At 45.5% G+C, this 21389-nt stretch overlaps 1 protein-coding gene across 10 annotated transcripts in view; it reads right to left on the reverse strand.

The window, feature by feature from the left end:
• meis2a (Meis homeobox 2a) overlaps positions 1 to 21389 on the reverse strand; it is an 80499-nt gene that overhangs the window by 23534 nt on the left and 35576 nt on the right. For all 10 annotated transcript variants that reach the window (XM_030116933.1, XM_030116934.1, XM_030116924.1 and 7 more), the window contains exon 9: positions 1188 to 1264. In XM_030116933.1, the coding sequence (XP_029972793.1) occupies positions 1188 to 1264 (77 nt within the window). The remainder of the gene's footprint in view (positions 1 to 1187; positions 1265 to 21389) is intronic.

Consider the following 21389-nt stretch of genomic DNA (forward strand, 5'->3'; position numbering starts at 1 on the left):
AGTAGCTTGACTTCCCCTGGCTAGGAGGGAATAAAGAAAAAGGGTGAGAGAAAGAGAGAGAAATAGAGAGCGAGAGAGACAGAATGAGACGGAGTATGTCAGGTTGGGGGGGTGGGGGGGACGAGGGAGGGGGGGCTGATAGATAAGGCCGACAAACCAGGCTAATTCTCCAGGCATGTTTCTCATTGTGATCCAGGAAAAATGAGAAAAAAATGAATCACAGAACCAAAAAATCAATTGACCCTCGGGTGGCTTGTCAGGCTGCGAGTCTGATAAACCTAAAAGCTTCGTTAATGTCGGCCTGCCTGTACCCAACAGATAGAGCACTTTGTAAATGAACCCGCTTTGATAAATATATTAAGGAAAGCTGTGAATAAAAGGCACAGACTTGTCATTTGTAAATAGAACCCCCGCTACATGGAATTAGAATGATAAAATGGGGTTCCATATAATTAAGTTTGTGTAAGACCTGAAATCCGTGCAAATACCTTCCCGGAATTTTGAAAGGAAGCTGTCAGTTCAATTAATCTGAACATCACCCTGAGAATGTACTGAACAAAATTAAGCCGCAGATAAAACCTGGGCTAGTATTTTGATAAGTAATTCCTGTATCATTTCTTTGCTTCTGTGATCATTTTATTTAATCCACCACCCCCAGTTATGTGCTAAGCCATCTACAAAGGCCCTGCTGGCCAGGCCACCAAAACCTTAATCCACCATATAGCTTGTGTAGAACGGGGAGGGGGTGGAAGGCAGTTTTGCCTTTTGTGGGGGCACCGGTGGCGGTGCTAGGTATGGTTTTGGATGGAGGGGTGGGGTGGGTGTTGGGGCTGTAAGGGTAGCTTATGATCTCTGCCTGTCTCCCTTAAATATATCCCACTGAATACATGGGCATCAAACCACAAAGACCACTGACTTAGCTGCAGAACACTTTACCGATAACACCAGAACATCCTGCTAGCTTACATATAATAATGTTACAAAGGTTGTCTCTGTGTATGCCCGTGTGTGTGTGTGTATGTGTGTGTGTGTGTGTACGCGACGGGGAGGGATGTACATAAACGGTTTTCACACTTTAGGAGTATTAGCCGTTTTGGCTGGTGGGGAGAGGGAGGCGAAGGCTTTTGAAAATAAAAGGCAGAGCGATGCTGGTGGTGGAGATAGGGCAGGCGGAAATCTTGACTCACCAGTTGTTTACTTGTAAGATGGTGAGACCTGTGTCTTGGGCTAGCTGCTTCTTCTGCTCTTCAGAGGGGTATGGGTGCTGTGGGAGCAAACGGAGACAGAGACAAACACATAGGTGAACCTCTCCGACGTACAGATTAGCATAAATATTCACGCATGTAAGCACTTGTAAGACGAAGAGAACGAATGTTCCTCGATGTTGCTTTTTACTGGATGTACTCGGTGTGTTCCTGTGTTTGTTGCATTGTGTAACCCAAGACGGCAGCTTCTCGTGACCTCCACCCAACCCCTTCCCCTCCCTCCCTCCTTCGCACTGTATAGACGGCAACAGCACACACGTGTCCACCCACCCACCCACACACACTCACACACACACACACACACACACACACACACCCACATACACAATTCAGTTCAACCTGTCAGAGCTGGCTAAACAAGTTTGTCAAAACTGTCAGCTATGATAACCCCCTCCACCATCCCCGCCACGCCCACACACAAACAACGTATAGCGCACGTAGATCACATGCACCCCGTATAGAACTACAGCAGCGACAAAAAACACACTTAGGAACACTTTGACGAACCGCACTTTAGTTTCCAGCAGGGCCTGAACGCTGATATTGTGGCGTCTGAGGATCCTTTTATAATACTATGCAACAGAATGAGTGGGTGCAGATTTACTGTGAATACATTTATCTTTCCTTGAATGTCTGACATGCATCCTGGTGGTGGCTCTTTCATAGAGAGCAGCTGAATACAGGCTAATGCTAAAAGAACAGAACACTGTGAAATCTCCTCCGCAGCTTCGCCAAGATTTTTACCTGAAAATGTAATTCTCCGACAAGGGCTGCAATGATACTATTTGTGTCAGGTCCAATCTAGAGAACATTGGCTGATATAAATGGCAGACCTTGGGCTGCCTTGCTCCCTCTGGGCCTGCTATGAAGCATGACAAAACAACAGTGATCGCTGGTGACAGATGTCTTTAAGGGCCAGATTAGGAGTCGGGGCGCACGCAAACGAAACAAATGAGACACTATGTGTTTCATTCAGCCGCTTCAAACAGAGAGCATGCCTGCACACACAGCGTCGCACATGCACGCTCGCAAGCGCAAGCGTGGGGCCAACGGAAACGCACACGGACACACAGAAATATTCATAGACATGACACCTGCGGCTCAAAACACACAAGAATTCTTTTTTTAAGTGTGATGTTTAAATCCTCTATTTTCAGGTGCTTTCAGGCTTCATTAATTCACACTCTACCTATCAAGGAAAATACTTTCAGTCCTCAAAACTTGGCTGCTGCAAGCTCCTTTTGCTCTGCTATTCTCACAGAGAGGGTACATTTCGGCTGGTAACGTACGGCCGGCCTTGCGTTAATTGAAATTCAATTTTAACTTGGAATGATAACAGTTGCTCAAGAAGCATTTTCTCATTTACTGCTGAAATAATTGATGTAAGTAAGAATTCATATCAGGGGAGGAGAGGGTTTCTCTGTTCAGGTCCTGCCCGTTTAAACGCAGTCTGTTTTAATTAAAGGAGGAAAAAAAAAAAAAGGTTTGAGGAATGTGCTCAATTAATAACAAACAAGGCTACGATTTGACGAATAATGAGTCTGGGATTAATCTGATTTGTACGTGTGTAGTCCTTTTTAATATGCTAAAATCATTAACAAAGGAAAGACGATAATGCTTGCATAGAAATACATTTTTTGATTGCCAGGTGCTGACATTTCCTTGGCTAGTGGAAACAGAGTTACTGGCTGTGTGTGTGCGAGTGTGTGTGTGTGTGTGTGTCTGCATGTGTGTGTCTGTGTGTGTGCAAACAAGCTCGAAAGAAGGCACTGTGTGCAAGGAAGATATATATATACACACAACAACATGTAATCAGAGTGCAACCTTTCCTGCTCCCCTTTACACCACTGGGCTTCTTTTGTGTTTTCACATGACCTCAAAACAAGCCTGCGAACACAACAAAGCACTCTTAAGTCCATTTTTTTATGTACACATTCTACAGGAGCATATATAAACAGAGCACTGGCTAAATATGCCTTGGTATAGGAGTGTGGGGATAGGAAAAGCCTAGATTGGATATGGGAGAGGGTCATTTACATTGTATTAAGGCTTCCTCAGCCTCTCAGGCCCAGACCTGGTCATCAATCGCCGACTGTCAGCCAGAGCGCGCTCTACCTTGGTGATAAATACGCCGGCCAGCGGCACGGCTCGTCCAACAGCCACCGCGTAATGAATGGTTTGAACAAACAAGAAAGATGTCTCATCAAGGAGAGTGGGGATGTAAAAGCCCCCCATTGCACACAAAACCCCTGAGTAAGGAGATTTACTCTGACCGCATAGACACGACACTGGAAAAAAAAAAAAAAACTATTTTGCTCGGCTCGTACCTCTTCCAGCCCCTGCTCATTCCCACCATTCCTTACCTCCTCCTGTCTAATCACCCCCTGCAACCCCAGTGCAGGCTTACATGTGTTTGTGCATATGCACAGCCAAGCATGCACACAGGAGAGAACATTTATAAACACACATAAAATATACACCCACAATGTCTATAAATAAGATTTCCTAATTTGCTTTATATATATTTTTTGTCCTTAAGTCTCTCTTTTACCTTCCTTTCTGATTCTTACTGCCCATAACACAATTTTTTTTTTTTTTTTTTTTTTTTATGGCTCGGACTTCAGGCCACACAGGCTTCACGCTATGGCAGCTCTCCCTAAAGCATGGCACTCTGAAAATCTCAGCAAGAGAAAATGGTGTGTGTGGCAACGGTGTCACACACACACAGACATGAGAGGCAAGCCGGCATGGTGGCTGTAGCGGTTACATGGCCGCAGCAGCCGTGAAATTGGAGAATGGCTATTTAGACCTCCGAGTAACCCCTTAATGGTAATTGCGACAGTCAAAAAAAAAAAAAAAAAAAAAAAGCAGAAAAAAAGAGACAAAAAAACATATTCGTAATTAATAATCACTCAGCAAGAACAAATAAAACTTATTTAAAAAAAAAAGAAGAAGTGCTCTACTGAAAAGAAATCAGACATGAACACAAACTTGAGTTTGTTATGATGTGTTTTTTTTCTTGAAGATGTCCTTCTCTACCCTTGGGAGGCGCGATGACATGGTTATTTAATGGATGAAACACAAACACAGCAAAAGATCAAAGACAGTATTGATAATTTCCCCACTAGCTTTAGGGCCGCTCAATATGTTCAGTTACAAACACCAAGGCCAATATCCTTAAAAGAGGATTGACCACAAAACGTAAAACAGTCTATAAATAATTAGAGTCAGAAACGAGCGGGTTCAATCTGTTGTCCGGGCAGCGCCGGTCCCCAATCGAAACAGCTCCGTTAATTACGCTGAAATCTGTTAATGGCACAAGGGCGCGCTATCCTGACACACACATGCTGTCCAGATCCCACAATCTGACCTAAAAAAAAGCTGAGCCAAACATCAACGCAAACACAGGCGCGTAGCAGGTGGATCCTCTCTGTCATTTATCGAGAACTGAGCAGTGTGCGTGCGTGTGTGTGTGTGTGTGTGTGTCTGACTGCTGGCTAAATTACAGGGTTTGATGTGCTCTGTGCTCTCTGATAGTGCTGGATGTAATGGCCCCTGTGGTCGCCTGAATATTACAAACTGAGGAAGCTCTATCATCTGCTGTGTACGGTCCTTAAACCCCCCCTGAGCCCAGCTTGGCATTTCACTATATACAATAACCACATCCACGGCTGGACCACTCCTCCTTCGCACCACACCTTTCACCCACACTGACTCCTATCTACTCATTCAACATCCAGTTTGCCATATATCACTTTTGTGCTCTCCTGACGCCTATTTGCAGCCGTCATCAAATCCCACAGCCTGATCATTATCCTGGCTGTTCCGCGCAACCCCCCCACCCCACCCCACCCCCTCGGCTTTTCCCGCCCTGCCGCTTCCTCTCCACCCACTGAACCTGCAGCCGCTTTGCCTAAGCCGCCGGTGGACCCCATTGATGAATTACATCATCAGTGTTTGACATGAGTTATAGAGCCGGGTCACAGGGTTGCGGTGGCTTGCAAACCTATTCCATGCTAATGACTCCCAGGAAATCACAGGCCATTGGCTGTTTACCCCCAGTGTCTTAGCAACACAACAGATTTACTCAGAATGACGGCGTTGATTCAGCCCGGGCTATTTTGGATCTTGGACAAGGATTTTAGATTCTTTCAACTCTTGCGCTGAACCATTTCTAAATGCTAGAATTAACCATGATGGGTTTTACCACGCCTTTGTTTCACCATCTAATTTAAAAAAAAAATATATTGCATCTGAATATTTTCTTTCATATACGCCATCCACACATTGATTGGAATCATATTTGTTTTTAATCAAAGTGACTGGAGTATGATAATAACATTCACTGTCAAAAACAAGGCAATCAAATATAGGTGTGACATTTTAATATGGATTCTGCATGGAGGGAGGATAAGATTGGCACATTTTAAATATGAAGTTGCCGTTGTTAATAATGCCACAATTGGCTTCTTTGACAAATGACAATGAGATTGAATGCATATCGGCATTACCAAGAGATCAAACAGATATATGACAAATAAACCCCAGTTAGAGTTTCTGCGTCGGTGGCGAGTGTTTACTATGCACAGAGCCTCCCTGAACTGCCTTTTCAGTTGCTGCTTTGTGACAGATTTTGCGCCTTAATTTGAAGAATGCAGCTAATTACTTGAAACTGCAAACATCAAAATATGCTGACGTTTGATGATTAAAAAAAAATACATCTTTAGAGGTTGTCACCATACACCAACATATATAATTAGAATCAAGGTATAGTAAACATACATTTGGGAAATAGTAGGTTATCCCGCATTATAATTTAAAAAACAGCAATTTATGTAACTGATTGTTAAAGAAGAAGTTCGATATAAGCTGTTGCTAAACTGAGGAGGAAGGGAATTAAGTTCTTTAGAAGAGTTCAACTGTATATGAACTGCGCTTACATTAAAAAAAAAAAAAGCATTTATTCATATGTATCACACATTTTATCTCTTGGTTCAGCACTATATCTATCTGGATCCCTTTCTCTCCCTCTTTGTGTGATCTTGGAGGTGGGAGGTGACGGAGGGTTATTTGGGTGTTTATTTTATTTTACTGGGAGCCACAGTGCTTCCTGACAACAGTCTGAAAACAGGCAAGAATGCCTCATGACTCAATGACTCAACCCTGTTGCTCTCCCTTTTCTCTCGCTCTTGATTACGCATGTGCGCGCACGCACGCACGCACGCACGCACACGCACACACACACACAGATTCAGCCAACTTATAAACAGAACTCACATGATGCCAAACAACAAACCGCACGCACTGCATGCCAACCGCTGATAACAGCAAATGAAAGTACATCCATATCTACACCTCATACGATCTGCATTCAGAACATACCACTACACTTCTGTCTCTCTCGCTGCAAACTCCAAAGCTTCCACACTAAGTATAAGGGCTCTCGGTGGACTGCCCTCTGACAGTAAAACAGTGATGATTGCAAATACAAGGCGGATGGCGAAGCCTGCGGCATCTATTATAGAGCAAAAGGGCCCCCAGTCTGTCTGTCTGCCTCTCTGACTGGCTGTTTGGCAGTGCATCAGTACTACTACTGCTGTTGCTGCCACGGCCCCCCACAACAATTGCTGGCTGGGCTCCTGAAGCCAGCTCCTGGACCACAGCCAGCAGCCTGTTTGCTCTACACCATTAATTTATGTTCACTGGAGACAGTGCAAGGTTGTAGGGAAGCTCTACGGCATAACTGCCCCGCTTGCCTGCCAAGCTACAGCAAGAGTGAAGTGGGTGAGGGGAGTCAGAGGGAGGCAGGAATGAATGGAAGGAGCGGGTGAGGAAGGAGCCCTGGAGGATGTACGAGATATAGGCATCTGATTGTACCAAGCTCCATGAGGCTAAATAGCAATCACTCCCACACAATCCCAATGCACCTCCAGACTTAGTGATCGACCAACAAAGAGCCAGAGACGTTTTAGGGGAACATTTTCAAATGCTATCATGCATAATGAATTGATAAGATATCACTTTTATCCCATAAAGCAAATAAAACAGTAAAAACCATATTCATTATGTACATAAAAATCTGTGAAAGACTCCCCAACGAGTATCTATTGAGCTCAACCTATAGATCTATTGGAGCTTGCCAACAGTTGTATTTATAACCTGCCTGTGTGCGGCGCGGCGGACCTGGTCCCGTTCATGGCCTACAGTCATATAGATGTGCCTATGCAATCATCAGATCGAGTTCATGGCTTATTTTTCCAACACATGGCTGCCCCTCTCTTTTCAAGAAAAGAAACGTGATCCCCCCCCCCTCCATCCTTACAGTGGGGCCTGGTCTCCACTCCATCTCTATTCTGCGCGTCTCTTCTTCTCCCACCGTACTCCAAAGGCCCCAGCAGCCATCCCTCTCTCACTACACGCTAACCCCTTTGCCCCCGTCTTGTATCCTCTTCGCTGCACCTCTTCCCTTCTCCTCTCCTCTCATCTCATCTCGTCCCCCTTTTTCAAAGTTTCCGCTCAAGCTTTAAGCCAGGTCCTAGAGGGCAGGAATTTGGCCTGGTTTTTCAGACCAGTCTGTTGGCTTTGTTGTGGTAACTGCCTGCTCAGGGGCACCCAGCTCTGTTCTGCTCTCCTTTCCAGCCTTTCTGATGTCAACACACAGCCACGCTCACTACTCGCTCTCAAGAAATCTTTAAAACATCTTGTTGCAATGATTACAGTCGAGCCACAGGACCGCCCTATTAGAGATGGGGTTTCGCACCCACTAAATTTCAGTATGACTTGTTTTGAAACCAGAAAATTAATCTTTCTCTCCCCATACGTGAATACAGACAGAAGATTATGACCCCTAACAGGTCAAATTTCTTTATTTAGGCACCTGTTATTGGGTGGGATTTATTAGGTCACCAAAGCTGATGTACTAAATGCACCAGAAATGTCCAGTGTTAGAACTTCAGTTGATCAAGAAGGGAAAAGTGATGGACCAGCAATGGGGTCATGCTCGGGCAAGGCTCACTGTCGTACGTGGCGAGCAAAAGAGTAGCCTGTGTGGTCTGATTCAACAGATGAGCTGCTGAAGCTCCAATTCCTGCACAAGTTAATGCTGTGTGAAGTGACAGGTGGCTATAATGATTATTGCTTGATATACATATGGCTATTGAGAGAAAGCTGCAGCTCTGTCAACAGTGCAAAAGGTAGGTACTTTGAGGAATCTATATTATAAACCATGCTTTGAGCTACTTCACACTTTTTTGCTTTTTCCCATTTCTGCTTAATAATAGTTCTTGTCCTTTCAGTTTGAATCTACAATTTCAACAGTAAAGAAAATATAGAAAAAACACTGAATGAATAGGTGTGTTGAAAGTTTTGCCTGGTAGTGTATATATATATATATATATTTGTATGTTTGATGTGCTGGATGTGTGAAGTAATTGGCGTCCTGCCTTTAAGAGGTACTTTTAAGACCTATAAGCAGATCATTAGAGGCCTGGTGGGCCCGTCAAAGCCGGGGACCCACCCACTTTGACTGCGCGGGACAGCCCCATGTCCGCGGCACTTGTTACTGTTGCCAGTCATAAAGCCATTGAGAGCACATGCCGAAGCTCGAGCGCAGTGAACAAGCTGAGCCTCTGAATAAACAGTGACACTGGTTTAATGACATATGTACACATTGTAAAAAAATCATTTTCTGAGCTGACTGAGGGACTTGACCCAAGGAAACCTTTTCAAAACTGAATTGTGAGAGTAAAAATACCATGTTACACATTTTTTTTTTCCAATTCCTTTTAGAGACTATTGGTAAAGCTCAGCAGTCAAATGGTCTCTTGGAAAATGTACTTTGTGTTAACATACAGGGTCTATTTAAGTTTATCCTCTTTCCCAATTGTATTCTTTAACTTTGGAAGTCAGTGTAAAGTGAGGCTGATCTTCAATAGAAACAGAAACAGATTTATTTGTGAGGAGATGGACAGACAGAGCTGGAAAAGAGGGGTGGATGTTCACTCTTCAAATAGAAGCTTCTGAGTTTCCACTTGACGGTTCTCCCTTTCATTGTGCACAAACTTAATGAGAATAAGTATTCAAATCCACAACCAGCACCTCTTTTAGCTCAATCTTGCTCTCTTTCTGTCTCTTTAAGACTCCACATTCCCAAAAAAAAAGAAAAAAAAAAGGCCAGTGTATTGTAATAGCAAGCTGCAGGACTCAACAACAACAGCACAACCACTTACAGAGGACAAACAAGAAACCCCCGAGGCCAACCATGGAATGTCAAGCCAATTTGGAAGATATCGCAGGACATTTGTAATGTCAATTTTTATGTTTTCAGGTCAAAAATCAAAGGCAAACATGGTGGGTAACATTTGTCCATTACACTGAAGGCAGGAACACCCCCCCCCCTGACTGAAAAACAGCTGCAGGGGACACTTCCTGTTTGCTAATGATGCTAAATGTGTTCAAGTCGACCATGTCAAATTTTCCCCCTTTGAATGGACAGCTGGGGTGGAAACGTTTTCTCTCTTCTCCTTTTTTTTTTTTTTTCCCTTTTCCTTCTGCCGGTAAGGAAAGCTCTTAGGTCAGTGACAGACATACACTTCAGATCATGTCCCTGTCAGTGAGACGGAGAGGCAGAGCTGATGGTAACCATAGGTGCATTCATCTGAGATCACAAGTACTTCCATGGAACAAAGCCAGCCAGGCCCTGATCAGTCGTCACCCGGTCCCTACCTGTTGTGTCTGTTCTCCCTCACTGAATACAGTTTTTTTGGCCTTTCAGAAATGCACGTCTTCTGAGCTCTCCTTTCATCTAGGAGTGAATGAGTCAAGCAGATATCTCCTGTCATTGCTTAACACCCGGCGGCTGGCTGCACGGCGCTGTGTGGACTGACGAATGCCCTCAGGATCTTTCACTTTCTTAATGTTGCTCAACGGAGAGTCGGCATGTGACAGGAGTTAAAATCCTTTTATGAAGTGCTGCCAAGAAGAGAGGAGAATAGAGGAGAAGAAAAGAGAAGAGAAGCGATAGAAAAGCTTGTGTAGCTTTTAGTCCAGGTTAATTGCAGCCAATCTTTAAGCGCATTCTTCCATCGTCTCTTTCTCTCTCCTTGTAGTGCTCCTAGGCTCAATCCTGCCCGGGGGCCGAGGTGACCTTTGACCTGGCTGGCCTGCCTAGCTACAGCCCTGTCGTTTGTTAGGCGCTTTATCCACTGACAAAGCAGGCAGGAAGTTGGCAGCCACCCAGCAGCCCCATGGGAGGATGACCATCAGCTAGCTCAGCTTACCGCTTATTACAGGATGGTGGGGAGCATGTGTGTTTGTGTGTCTGTGTGTTGGTGTGTATTTATGTCTTATGCATGAACTGCATGTTTGCATGCATGTATGTTTACAAATGTGCAAATGAGTTGATGTGTGGCTGCACGCTTCGAAAAAAAAAGAAAAGAAAAAGAAGACAAAATTAGAACATGACTGACCTTTTTTGTGCTTTCAATTTTTACTACGCTAACTAATGACACGCAAAGAATAAGCCTGGAAGCTACAAACGTCCCTGTCTCCAAGCTAACCAGATCAGCTACGCATGTTAGCAACAATCAGGCAACCTTCCAGCCACTGGACTCATGGGACCCCAGCACACTTCAGTCTCTCTCTCTCTCTCTTTCGCTCGCTCGAGTCTCTCTACCCTCCACCTCCTCTGCAGCCTGTTCATCAGAGCGCTCAGAACAGCTCACTAAAACATTATATCATAAGACACTCCAGTTTCACTCTCGCCACTCCATAAAAGTCAGGTAATTCATACTTCATTTATATACCTTCCCATTAATAAAGCTGATGAACTTTTACTCCTTAAATCTAATGGGCCATTTTAGCACGACTGCCAGCGCTTGCCGTTTTCTCTTTCTCTCTCTCTCTCTCTCTCTGTCTGCCTCTCCTCTTCCTTCTACTCATCTAGCACTTTGGAGACACATAATCCACAGACACTTAGCCACTGCTCACGCACACTGTTCTATGGGTGAGGAGAGAAAGGGAAAGCTTTGGAGATTTCAGAGACTTTTGACTGACCTCTGGCACAGATGCGCAGTGACATGTGCCGTATGTTGCGTTCGAGCACAGTTTTTTTTTTTTTTTTGAAACTTTTTTCCATTAGTTTCAGTCCTTCAGTGTTTTCCTATACCTCTGGGTCTGGGTGCAACAGAAGGTCAATGACCTACGGGCCTAAACGCAAAGCATGATGGCTCCCCGGCTCGGAGACTGTTGACAAGCGTCTGTGTTCTTTTCAACAACTCGTTGAACCACCCCCCCTACCCCTTCCCTTCTCAGGAATGTAACACAACCGCTCACTGAGGTAACCCAAGCCCCTCCCCTCTCCCATCCTTCATTTACAGAAAGAGAAAGAGAGACAGAGAGTGAGAGCAAGACCAACTGGGGGTGTTAGACAGCTGTCCCCCATCTCCCCATCTAACTCTTGCTCCCTCTCTATTTCTCTTCCTCTCTTTAGATTTGCTTCTAGCCCACTGCCTGTGGAATAATTAATGATGCAATTGAGCCGAGGAGAGGACTCTGACCAGCAGGGGCCATTCCTGAATGCCCTGGTAGCCTTTTTATGGAGGGCCGGAAAATAGAAACAGAGAAAGACATGAAGAGACAGATATGCAGAGGAAGAGGAGGACATAAAACAGTCAGACAGTGAGAGGGAGAGATTGTTAATAGTCGGTTCCCCAACAGTCTTCCTCTCTGTTTTCGTCCCCTCTAGTCTAATCCTCCATCCCCATCCCCCCTCTCCTCTCCTCCATCCTCATGGCAGGATTGGGGGGCCTGACCTGTCTGGTGATTGATGGTAATGTCTCAGGAAGTCATTTTCCCCGACAGCACCCTGCCGCCTTTCACCAGGCCTGGTGCAGAGGTGAGCCTATCACATGGATGCTTTTAACTCTTTGCTCACTTGCCGCCCAGATCTCTCAGACCATCTATCTCACACACCTCTTCCCCAACCCCGACTTCTCTCTGAGCTGCACCGCTAACACTTACCCATGAACCTGCTAATTATAATACCCTGGCTCGGGTGAGAAAGTTGTCACAATTCTGTAAGATTAAGAAAGAAAGAAAGAAAAAAAAAAAAACAGAGACCATCTTGAAGTGGATCTGCCAAGCAGCCTCTAATTCAGGTTGCTGGGGATGGATCCCCAAGACTCCATTACTGTCAGCGCTTACCACCTCCATTATGGCAATTAGGACATGGTTCCAACACTAGGAATGCTTTGCTATGCACTGGAATTGCTAACATCTGCCGTGTCTTCGCTCCATGTGTCAGAGTAGAGTTGTCGTTCCTTAAACACACATCTTTTTACAGACACACTCTCCTTTTTTTCTCCTCTTGTTTCTTCAACACTGCTCTCCACATTTATTTTCTTAATTCGACTCAAACTGTGCCTTAAAGAGATCCCTCTCTGTTTGAGTCCAAATAACCTAAAATGATCCGTGAAGAGACTTGCGGTTCTCGTTTTCAATAGGCTTCATTAGTTTTTAATATCTAGCCAAGGAAAGGAGAGGAAAATGGCATGGAGATAATCAATGGAAAGGGGCTGGTAGCCTATTAATCTCCCCCAAAGGATTGTGGGTTAATACACGCTCTTGCATAGGCAAACATGGCTGTGTGGTGAACACATCTGTCTGCCTGGATGGGCTACTTAATGAAACAGCCAGCGTTTGGCTGCTGAGATGGATGTCGTTCCCCCAGTGAAAAATGAGTTCTCTTTCCCACTATGCTGAGACAGAGCTACACATGATAGGGCTCCATTCAATTCACCAGAGACCCGACTGTGCCCCTGTGCGGGAGCAGCTTAAACAATAAAGGTGCCGGGGAGGACAGGCAACGCATGGCCACTAGAGCAGGTCTTCATGGAGATCATATCAAGGACTCCTAATGTGAACAAGACTCAGACTGATCTGGGAATGAGAGTAGAAAGACTAGATGAGCGGCAGTACAGTAGACAGATAAAGACGAACAAGGAAGGGGAGAGATGAATGCCGAGCCACCTGGGATAGATAAGCAGGCTCAATGTGTTTGTGCGAGGAGATTGTGCGTATGTCTGTGCGCATGCATGAGCGGGCATTACTGCCTATCTGCCAGGACATGTGTGCATGTTTCTCTGTGTGTACGTGTGTGTGTGTGTGTGTGTGTGTGTGTGTGTGTGTGTCAGACAGTGTCGGAGGTGACCCCTGGTCAGGGAGTCCTGTAACTGGAGCTCACCTCCGGTTCTGCGAGCTCTCCTCTCAGTGTGCTAAACAGCCACCTGAAGACAGGATTAGCCATTGTGACCCAGCCCCAGAGGTAACCGAGATATACCTCCGGGGACAGACATGAAACACACACTGTCACGTGTTGCGGAGACACAGCCAGGCGGGGCGGGACGCGGAGGAAGATAGAGGTTTTAAAAAAGAAGGAAGGAAAATGTAGACAGGATGGGACAGGTGGCGGCAGGGATTGGAGGAGCAAACAGGACACTTATAAGAGGATGAATGCAAGCAGGATATAGTATAATGTTGAGCGAGCTAAGGTGAAGGTATCAGAGGTGTTTGCTGTTGTCTAGTGAAAACAAAGCATCAGAGCGTTAAGAGGATTGAACGGCCTAACCCAGCGCCTTGGGGTAGCCGAGATTTGTGCCTGTATGGAAAATGATGCCTGTCAGCCTGTCTATGACTCAACTCTGACTGATAAAATGCACACATGTGTGTTTCTGTGTGCATGCTGTGCTATGACAAATGAGCGGTGCTTAATTTGTGACTGATTATGCGGGCTGTGGGTGCCCTAAACCCCTTTGAACTTGTAATTGCCCCTGGTTTCAGTAATGAACATTAAGGAGGATTCAGAAATGTGTGGCTAATTACACATTTGCCCCCCTTTTGCATATTTTCACCTCCATGCTGGATAAGAAGGAGGGAAATGAGGAGCGAGACTTGTGGTAGGAGGAAAAGAGCCAAGGAGGAGGCTCTGGGTTGGGAGGCAGACACTGCTGTTATCGCCCTCTTTATCTAAATAATTGTACAAGCTGGTTTATGGGGTTTAGAGAGGCGCTTTGTGTGTCAGTTGCTGCAGCCCCGGGGATATGGGCGACTAGCTTTCCCCATGATCAATATTCAGAGAGATTCACATCAGGAGCCACCGCCTGCTCTGCCTAGATTTGGATTTATATATTTATTTATTTTTTTATTGGTTTCCTTCATCCTATATCCATCTGATTTTCCTATAAACTGGTACAGCTTTTTTGTTATGGCGAGATTACCATCTATCACTTCTTTTGGAAAATCCTGCACGATCTATGAGGAAGTGAGCACATAGAAATCTCGGGGTCTGAAGTGAACTAGGTCTGCTCTGTGTGGAGCGCAGACACGCTCACAACACATGCCCCGATATGTATGCTGGGCAGAAATGCTTGAGCAATGAAGCACTCTGGGTAAATGTCTGCGGTGCAGGGAGGGTCCACTGTGGCTACCGGAGGGGGAAGAGCTGGGGAAAGCAGCAACAAATTGACCCGCTCAGACTCGGTCTTTGATGTGGACTAGGGCTCACTCTTAAAAAACAGTCCATATGTTCAGAGAGGGAAAGAGAGAGGATATCAATGGGGGGAAAAAATGAAAAGGTGAGGAAGTGGGGGGAAGAGGTGAGAACAAGAGACATGGCTCCCAGTTATAAGGACCCCACTGTGCAGGAATCCCACCGCCTGCCCCTGGACTGTGCGCCGGGCAAAACAAAAGCATGCATTTGAGAAGAGCAGCAAAGAAGGGGGTGAAAAAAAAAAATCACACAAAATGGCAGGAGTGGGATTTGGTGCAGCGAGGGTCCCATGACTAACCAAACAGTGAAACAAATAGTCTGTTTTTGATTTCTACTCATTGCCTCCATCCCTCAACCTTTTCTCTCTCCTCGCCTCTCCTCGCTACTCCGGCCCGGTTTGCCGTTGCTATGCATGTGTTGCTCCTTTTCCCTTTTGCATTTTCTTCTCTTGGTGTGAGATGAATATCAAAGCAATGCTGGAGCAGCTTGGAGGCCTGCAGCAGAATCTCATTGGCCTTCATGGTCCCCAGCAAGCAGCAGCCACCGTTCTAACAGCTCTCGCCACAACTTTGCAATCAACCATCGGGGCAATGAGACTTGCCTGCAGGGTGGAACCCCTGGAAGGGTAAGGGGTAATTTAGAGGAACTCGCTCCAAGATGTGGAACCAAAATCCTCTTAGACATTTTGTTATGAGTAAGATAACCCCAAAAGTGTAGAGAAGAAAAAAAAAAAGCAGCGTGGAATGAGCTCCCAACGTCTTAGTATCTGCCTTCTTTCTTTCACCAGGGGCAGGTCTGCTATCACAGACTACCACATGGATTCCCCCCTTATTACGAGTGACGTCAGTCGACTCTAATTCCCATGGAGTCAGCTCGGCCAGGTTCTAGTCAGAATCACTGTTATGACTACAGAAGCAATGGACGGCACTGTGGGCAGGGAAATCTTCCTGGACTGGGGTCTATTTTCAGTGGAGCGTAGGGTCTTAAAGAAGCCTCCTCAGCTTTGCGTGAGTGACTGTGTGTGAGTGTGTGCTAGTGTGTGTGTGTGTGTGTTCATGTGAGAGTCTCTCACTGCTCACAGCAGAGAGTTTATAAATCTGACTGCCCTCCACAGGCTTTGCTCTGTTTGCATTTCGCTGTGGTCAGGGCATGTGTAGTCACCTCTGTAGGGGCCAGTCAAACTCACGCTGCGCTCCTGGATTTCCATCAGGACGCCCCCACTGTAAAAACCCGCGTTTAAGGAGCACATCACATTTCAGAGAACACTCTTCTCCTTTGCAGTCGTACTGAAGGATGTGCTAAAGGTTTTGCTCGTTTCTTATTCCTTTGGCAAACGCTAAGGAGTTTCTCATAGCTTAATCGCCTCCATGCACTGGGAATGAGCTGTAAACAGTCCCTCAGCAAAGGCAGTCATTTCTGCTACTTCATTAAACAACCTGCATTAAGATGCAAACAGCAGGAATGGAAATTAACAGGAACGGATGGAAATGAGAGGAATCATGCAGGAGGAGGGTTATCCAGGTATCCATGTACAAATGCACAATAACGTGATGCTCATTTTGACAGCGACCATGCCTGAGGGAGCAATACATTTAAAAAAACAGCGAACATGCCAGCACTTTTCTCACACAAACTGCGTAGTGTACGCAAGGTTAATGTGCCATACTTGATATGTCGGTGGATTCCACGTGGGGTTAGTTGGCTTTGAAGTGGAACTGTGACAGATCTGGATTAGGGGGCAAAGTGTAAAGGTCTGATGTCGGAGCATGAAACGAATTAGGGCTTATTACATTCTGATGCAGCACTAAATCTCTGAAACAGCTCCCATCTATGCCAGAGCACACTGTAAACAAGGCATACAGCTGTGAAACAGTAACACTCGGAAATTAGAGCAGAGCTACTCCAAACGGGATGGCAAACTTGAGGCAGCTCACAGAGACTCTCCACAGACAGACTCAGAAGTTTTCTTTTTTAGGGTGATTTATGTCCAGATCATTTTTGCTTCCTATTTTTGCTGTTTGCTTGGTAATAATCTGTTTTCTCCATCCATCCGTCCCTCTTAGTGTGAAGCTCCAATATCTCTTCATGGGGGACTCCAAGCCACTCCCTGACTAAACCACAGATATAATCTCTCCAGTAAGTCCGGGGCCGACCTCAGGGCCTCACTCCCCGCCGGACCTGCCTCGTAAACCTCGAATGGGTAACGACCATGGGACATCCTAATCAGATGCCCGAATGCCCTCAGCTGGCTGCTCTCAATCCCTCCTCAAGCGTATATTTATATTTCTGGTGAATTCAATTAATAATTGAGTTGTGACAATGAAGATGAAAGCAAGGAAGTCTAAAGCGCCAATTCACTGTAATATTTGCACTTGAGGGTCTCTCTCAGTAAGGGTCTGCCATTGCTATGGTAGCCCCTTAGTGGTGGCCTGGCTGGGGACGAACAGATGGCAGACTGAGGTGGCTTGTGTCTGTTTTCCAGGGTCGCTGAGCAGCCAACATTAGAACACAGCGGCTAGACAATAGCCTGGCACCTCGACCCCCACAAAGGTCTCCTCCACACTCATTATCAATGACTTCCAATGACTCCCGTGCTAAACATCACCAAACTATCCTGTCACTTTGTCTCCAACATCTGTTTTGCAAACACACACAAAGCAGCGGGTATGGCCACAAAAGCAACATGATGACTCTTTTTTCCCTGCGCCGTCCACTCAGAGTCTCACATTTGGGCAGTGGCAGTGAACCAAACTGTCGCCCGGGTTTCTATGGGTGACTGGAGAACTGACTTTTGAGCTCCCGAGGCAAACAAGCACATGACAGATTAGTGTGTGGGCCTCCTCCAGGCCTCCACCTCTCTGACCCCTAGGAGCCCCCTCTTTACTCCCTCCTCACCCTTGCTCTTACGCCTTAAACCCACTCCCTGCCTCTCCTTTGTCTCCGCCTTCTCTCCATCCACAGTCACAGCCACCTCAGGAGGTGGAAAAGCAAACTCATTTTCAATCAAAATTTTTGGTTCGGTTTGTTTTAATTCAGGTTTCTTTATTCTTTGGAGGTTTGTTATTGTGCTTTCTTGGTTTTGAAGTGTTTACTTGTAAGTTCTTTCTTTTGGGAAACTGAAGCGGTGTCAACTGTGTCACAGAAACAGTAAAATGGAGACTTCTACACCGACTTACTGGGTCGTTCATTAGAGAAATAATAATCTTAAGAATATGTCAATGACAAAAACACAGAGTAAAGGAACTAATTTGCATTTGTATTTTTATAAATGTTTTTAGACGCTGAAAACTATTTCTAAACAGCACAGATATTTATTTCAAACTATGTATTCACTTAACATAATCATGCATTGTGCCATGTATACTGGAACGAAAAAAAGTAGTCAGCAAAAAAATATGGAATAAACATCTTTGGGCAGTTCAGTGTAAAAGGAGGAAGGGCTCGGGTAATTCAAACTGTTTGCAGATGTGTGTCTCCACCAGTTAAATGCTGCTTGTACTGGAACAACACACAAGGATTAGAAGGACTAGATGAGCTTAAACAAAACTGGGGATACTACAGGGCCGACTGTTTAGTCTACTCAAACAACATGCCCTCTCTTTTGGAGGGATGGACCTGTACACTTGTTTATCGTATGGAACAAACATCCGTTGCCAGGGTTCGGCCTTGCCTGCGCTCATGTCTTGTGAATGACCCTAGCTGGCTTCTTTTATGTGCGTCTATAAAGGGTGGTAGAGGGAGCAGCTCCCATAGGAGGGCTCGACCTGACGATGACACCCTGTTGTCATGGAGACTAATGCTATGTTGGGCTTAGATTGGGAGTGTGTGTGTGTGTGTGTGTGTGTGTGTGTGTGTGTGTGTGTGTGTGAGAGTGCGCGTTCAGGCACATTGTCACGACGATATCTAATGATGTTTGCAGCTCCGTGCACTTAACTCCTGACAAAAGTCCTCCTAAGACTCAGAGGACTTCCGTCTCAATTTTGTATACAATTTCACTCATTTCATGGGAAATTCCACAAAAAAACCTACATGAAACCAAGCTTGAGGCTTTATCCGACCTGTTGCATCATTTGCAAAATATATTTGCAGCATCAGAAACGTGATATCTGCCCAATAATGATGACATACCGCATTCATCTCCAAGAAAATGTGAGACCAGCCTTCGATGCCAATCGTAGTACAAACATGACAATAGAGGCATCACTACAAAGCCCACGAGCCTCTTTATGACACAATAAGATTAAATTTGGTTAGCATAAATAGTGTTTGACTTAGAGGCCTCAGACTCATGTCGCCTACAGCGGACTAAAGGGAATTGCGGGGTCTTATGAGGATATTGGTATGGTTCATATTGCCACATGTTTGAGCGATGCTTCAACATGTTTTTCAGGGAATACAAGAAAAGCAGTCATTTTCATTTCATCACTTCAACCAGAAATACAGCTCACGAGTCAATAATCATACTTTGTTGCATTCAGAGGGATCAAAACAAGAGATTACACATATACTATCTGATCATACTTGAACGTTTTCCATCTAAACATTCCGTTTTACTTCAAAATCCGGCGACTCTCTAAATGACCAAAGGATATATCACTTCCCTTTCAAGGAGCCCAGGGGACCAATACACCTGGCTTAGCAGCTTAACAGCATTTCCCCAAACACCCAGGCCAAAGGGTGGCCCGGCACAGAACCTGAGACGCTTGATGCCTGAGAGGACTACCTACTTACTCATCTGACTGACCATTCTCCCTCCTTCACTCAATCCTTCCCTCCCTCCCTTTTCGGCTCGCACATGCACACGAGGCGCACACTTTGAACAAGCTCGGTTTGCTCCTGAGGTCTCCTATTTATTTTCATAGGTGTTTGAGGGTTTACACTAGTCAAAAGACAAGGCCAAAGCTTGGAGTGGTATCTTTGTATCTGAGTGCTTCCTGTTTTCATTGCATGGCCGACCCTTGTCTTTACAGGGGTGAGCGAGGGCTAGCGGTGGGCTAGCAGGGGGTGAGAGGGAAGGAAGGCCAGGGGCGCCGAGGGGCTAATTGTAAATTTTAGAGTTTGCTTTTGCCAGAGACAAAAGGGCATCACACTTGCAACCACAAGGAAAACTCTCATCCCTGCTTTCTTTCTTTCCTCCTCACCCTCTCTGCCACTTTCTGTTCTCACTCCTCTTCTCACATCCACCTATGCAACTCTCTCTTCTCATCGCGAATTCCGTAGTTCCTGCTTTTGAAGTACCGCAGAACATTTTACCCCTAACAGTGAAGTTTACCTTTCTGATAACATAATCTCCCTGTAGTATTGAAAAGCTTATACCAACAGTCTGGGATTTCCCTTCCCCTAATGTGGCTGGAAGACATCCAGAAACTCATGGAGAGGGAGAGAGAGGGAGGGGGGGGGGGTATTAGAGAGAAAGAGAGGGAGGGCGGATAGAAGAAGGGAGCGCAGAGACAGAGACAGTCTGACCCTCTTCTGCCAGCTAACACCAGCTGATCTGTCCAGCCGTTTGCCAATTACGTATGGGACATTTAAGGTTGCCAGATCACGTGTTCTCCAGTGCATGTGCATATGGCCGCAACATAAAAGAGGTCAGGGTTACCACAGCTTCTCCTCAGAGTAATGGCACGGTCTTTTCATGTTTTGTGAGATCAATACAGAGCAAAAAAAGTGTATTTTTTCCCCCCACCCGAATGCAATGTCGACATAGTCGGGCAGGCGGTAAATACGGCTCAAAACGAGGTTACTTTCAATATGTGAGTGTCACGATGAAAACAATCTGCAATTTCTCCCAAGAGAGTGTGAGGTCAGAGTAACGCGAGGGGAAGGGTGGGAGGGGAGAGGGCAATTTTGTTATACTGAATCTAAAAGCCAACAGTTGTTACTATTGGCCTGTGTTGTTTTTTTGTGTGTGAAGGGGGGTCCTGTCCTTTTGAGCTTTTCAGAAGATGTGACAATGGCTGGATGTTGAGAACATATGTAGAGAGACCCCTGTGGCTCATGGAAGAGAAGCTCCATGCTGGCCCCTCAGTTTGAGAAAATACAAGGCTTTCTCCTTTCACTCCTCACCCCTCAGTTAATGAATGCGTGAATGGTAGAATGCCGCTATAGGCCATTCAGGGGCCAAAGTCCCCAAGAATTCACCCTTGCACAAACGCATCCAGCTATGGCAAATACATTTGCTTAACAAATTAAAAGAAAGGAGAATGGTTAATGGGTGTGTATGTGTGTGTGTGTGTGAGTGAGAGGGAGAGAGTTTATGGGTGGGAGACCTGGATGGTGAGAAGAGAAGGGGGATAATTCAATTAGTCCTCTTCCTCAGTGGAGAAATGAAGGCAGGTTAAAAGGGAGGGATTATTATTTGTACAAGACTGGCTAGGGCTTCACACAAAAGAAACAAATAAAGATTGAAGAACATCTACAAGCAGGCGATGTGATAAAGGAGAGAGGGAAAGAGAAAGAGAGCGCCTTGAAAGCTCCGCTCCGTCTGAATTAACTAGCGCTCTGAAAAAAAAAAAAAAAAAAAAAAAAAAACCCTGCCCAACTTTGAGTCCCCCCTCCTTTACCACTATTCCAACTCC

This window comes from Salarias fasciatus, chromosome 19 (genome assembly GCF_902148845.1).
Source record: "Salarias fasciatus chromosome 19, fSalaFa1.1, whole genome shotgun sequence".
In the NCBI taxonomy this organism is placed as follows: Eukaryota; Metazoa; Chordata; class Actinopteri; order Blenniiformes; family Blenniidae; genus Salarias; species Salarias fasciatus.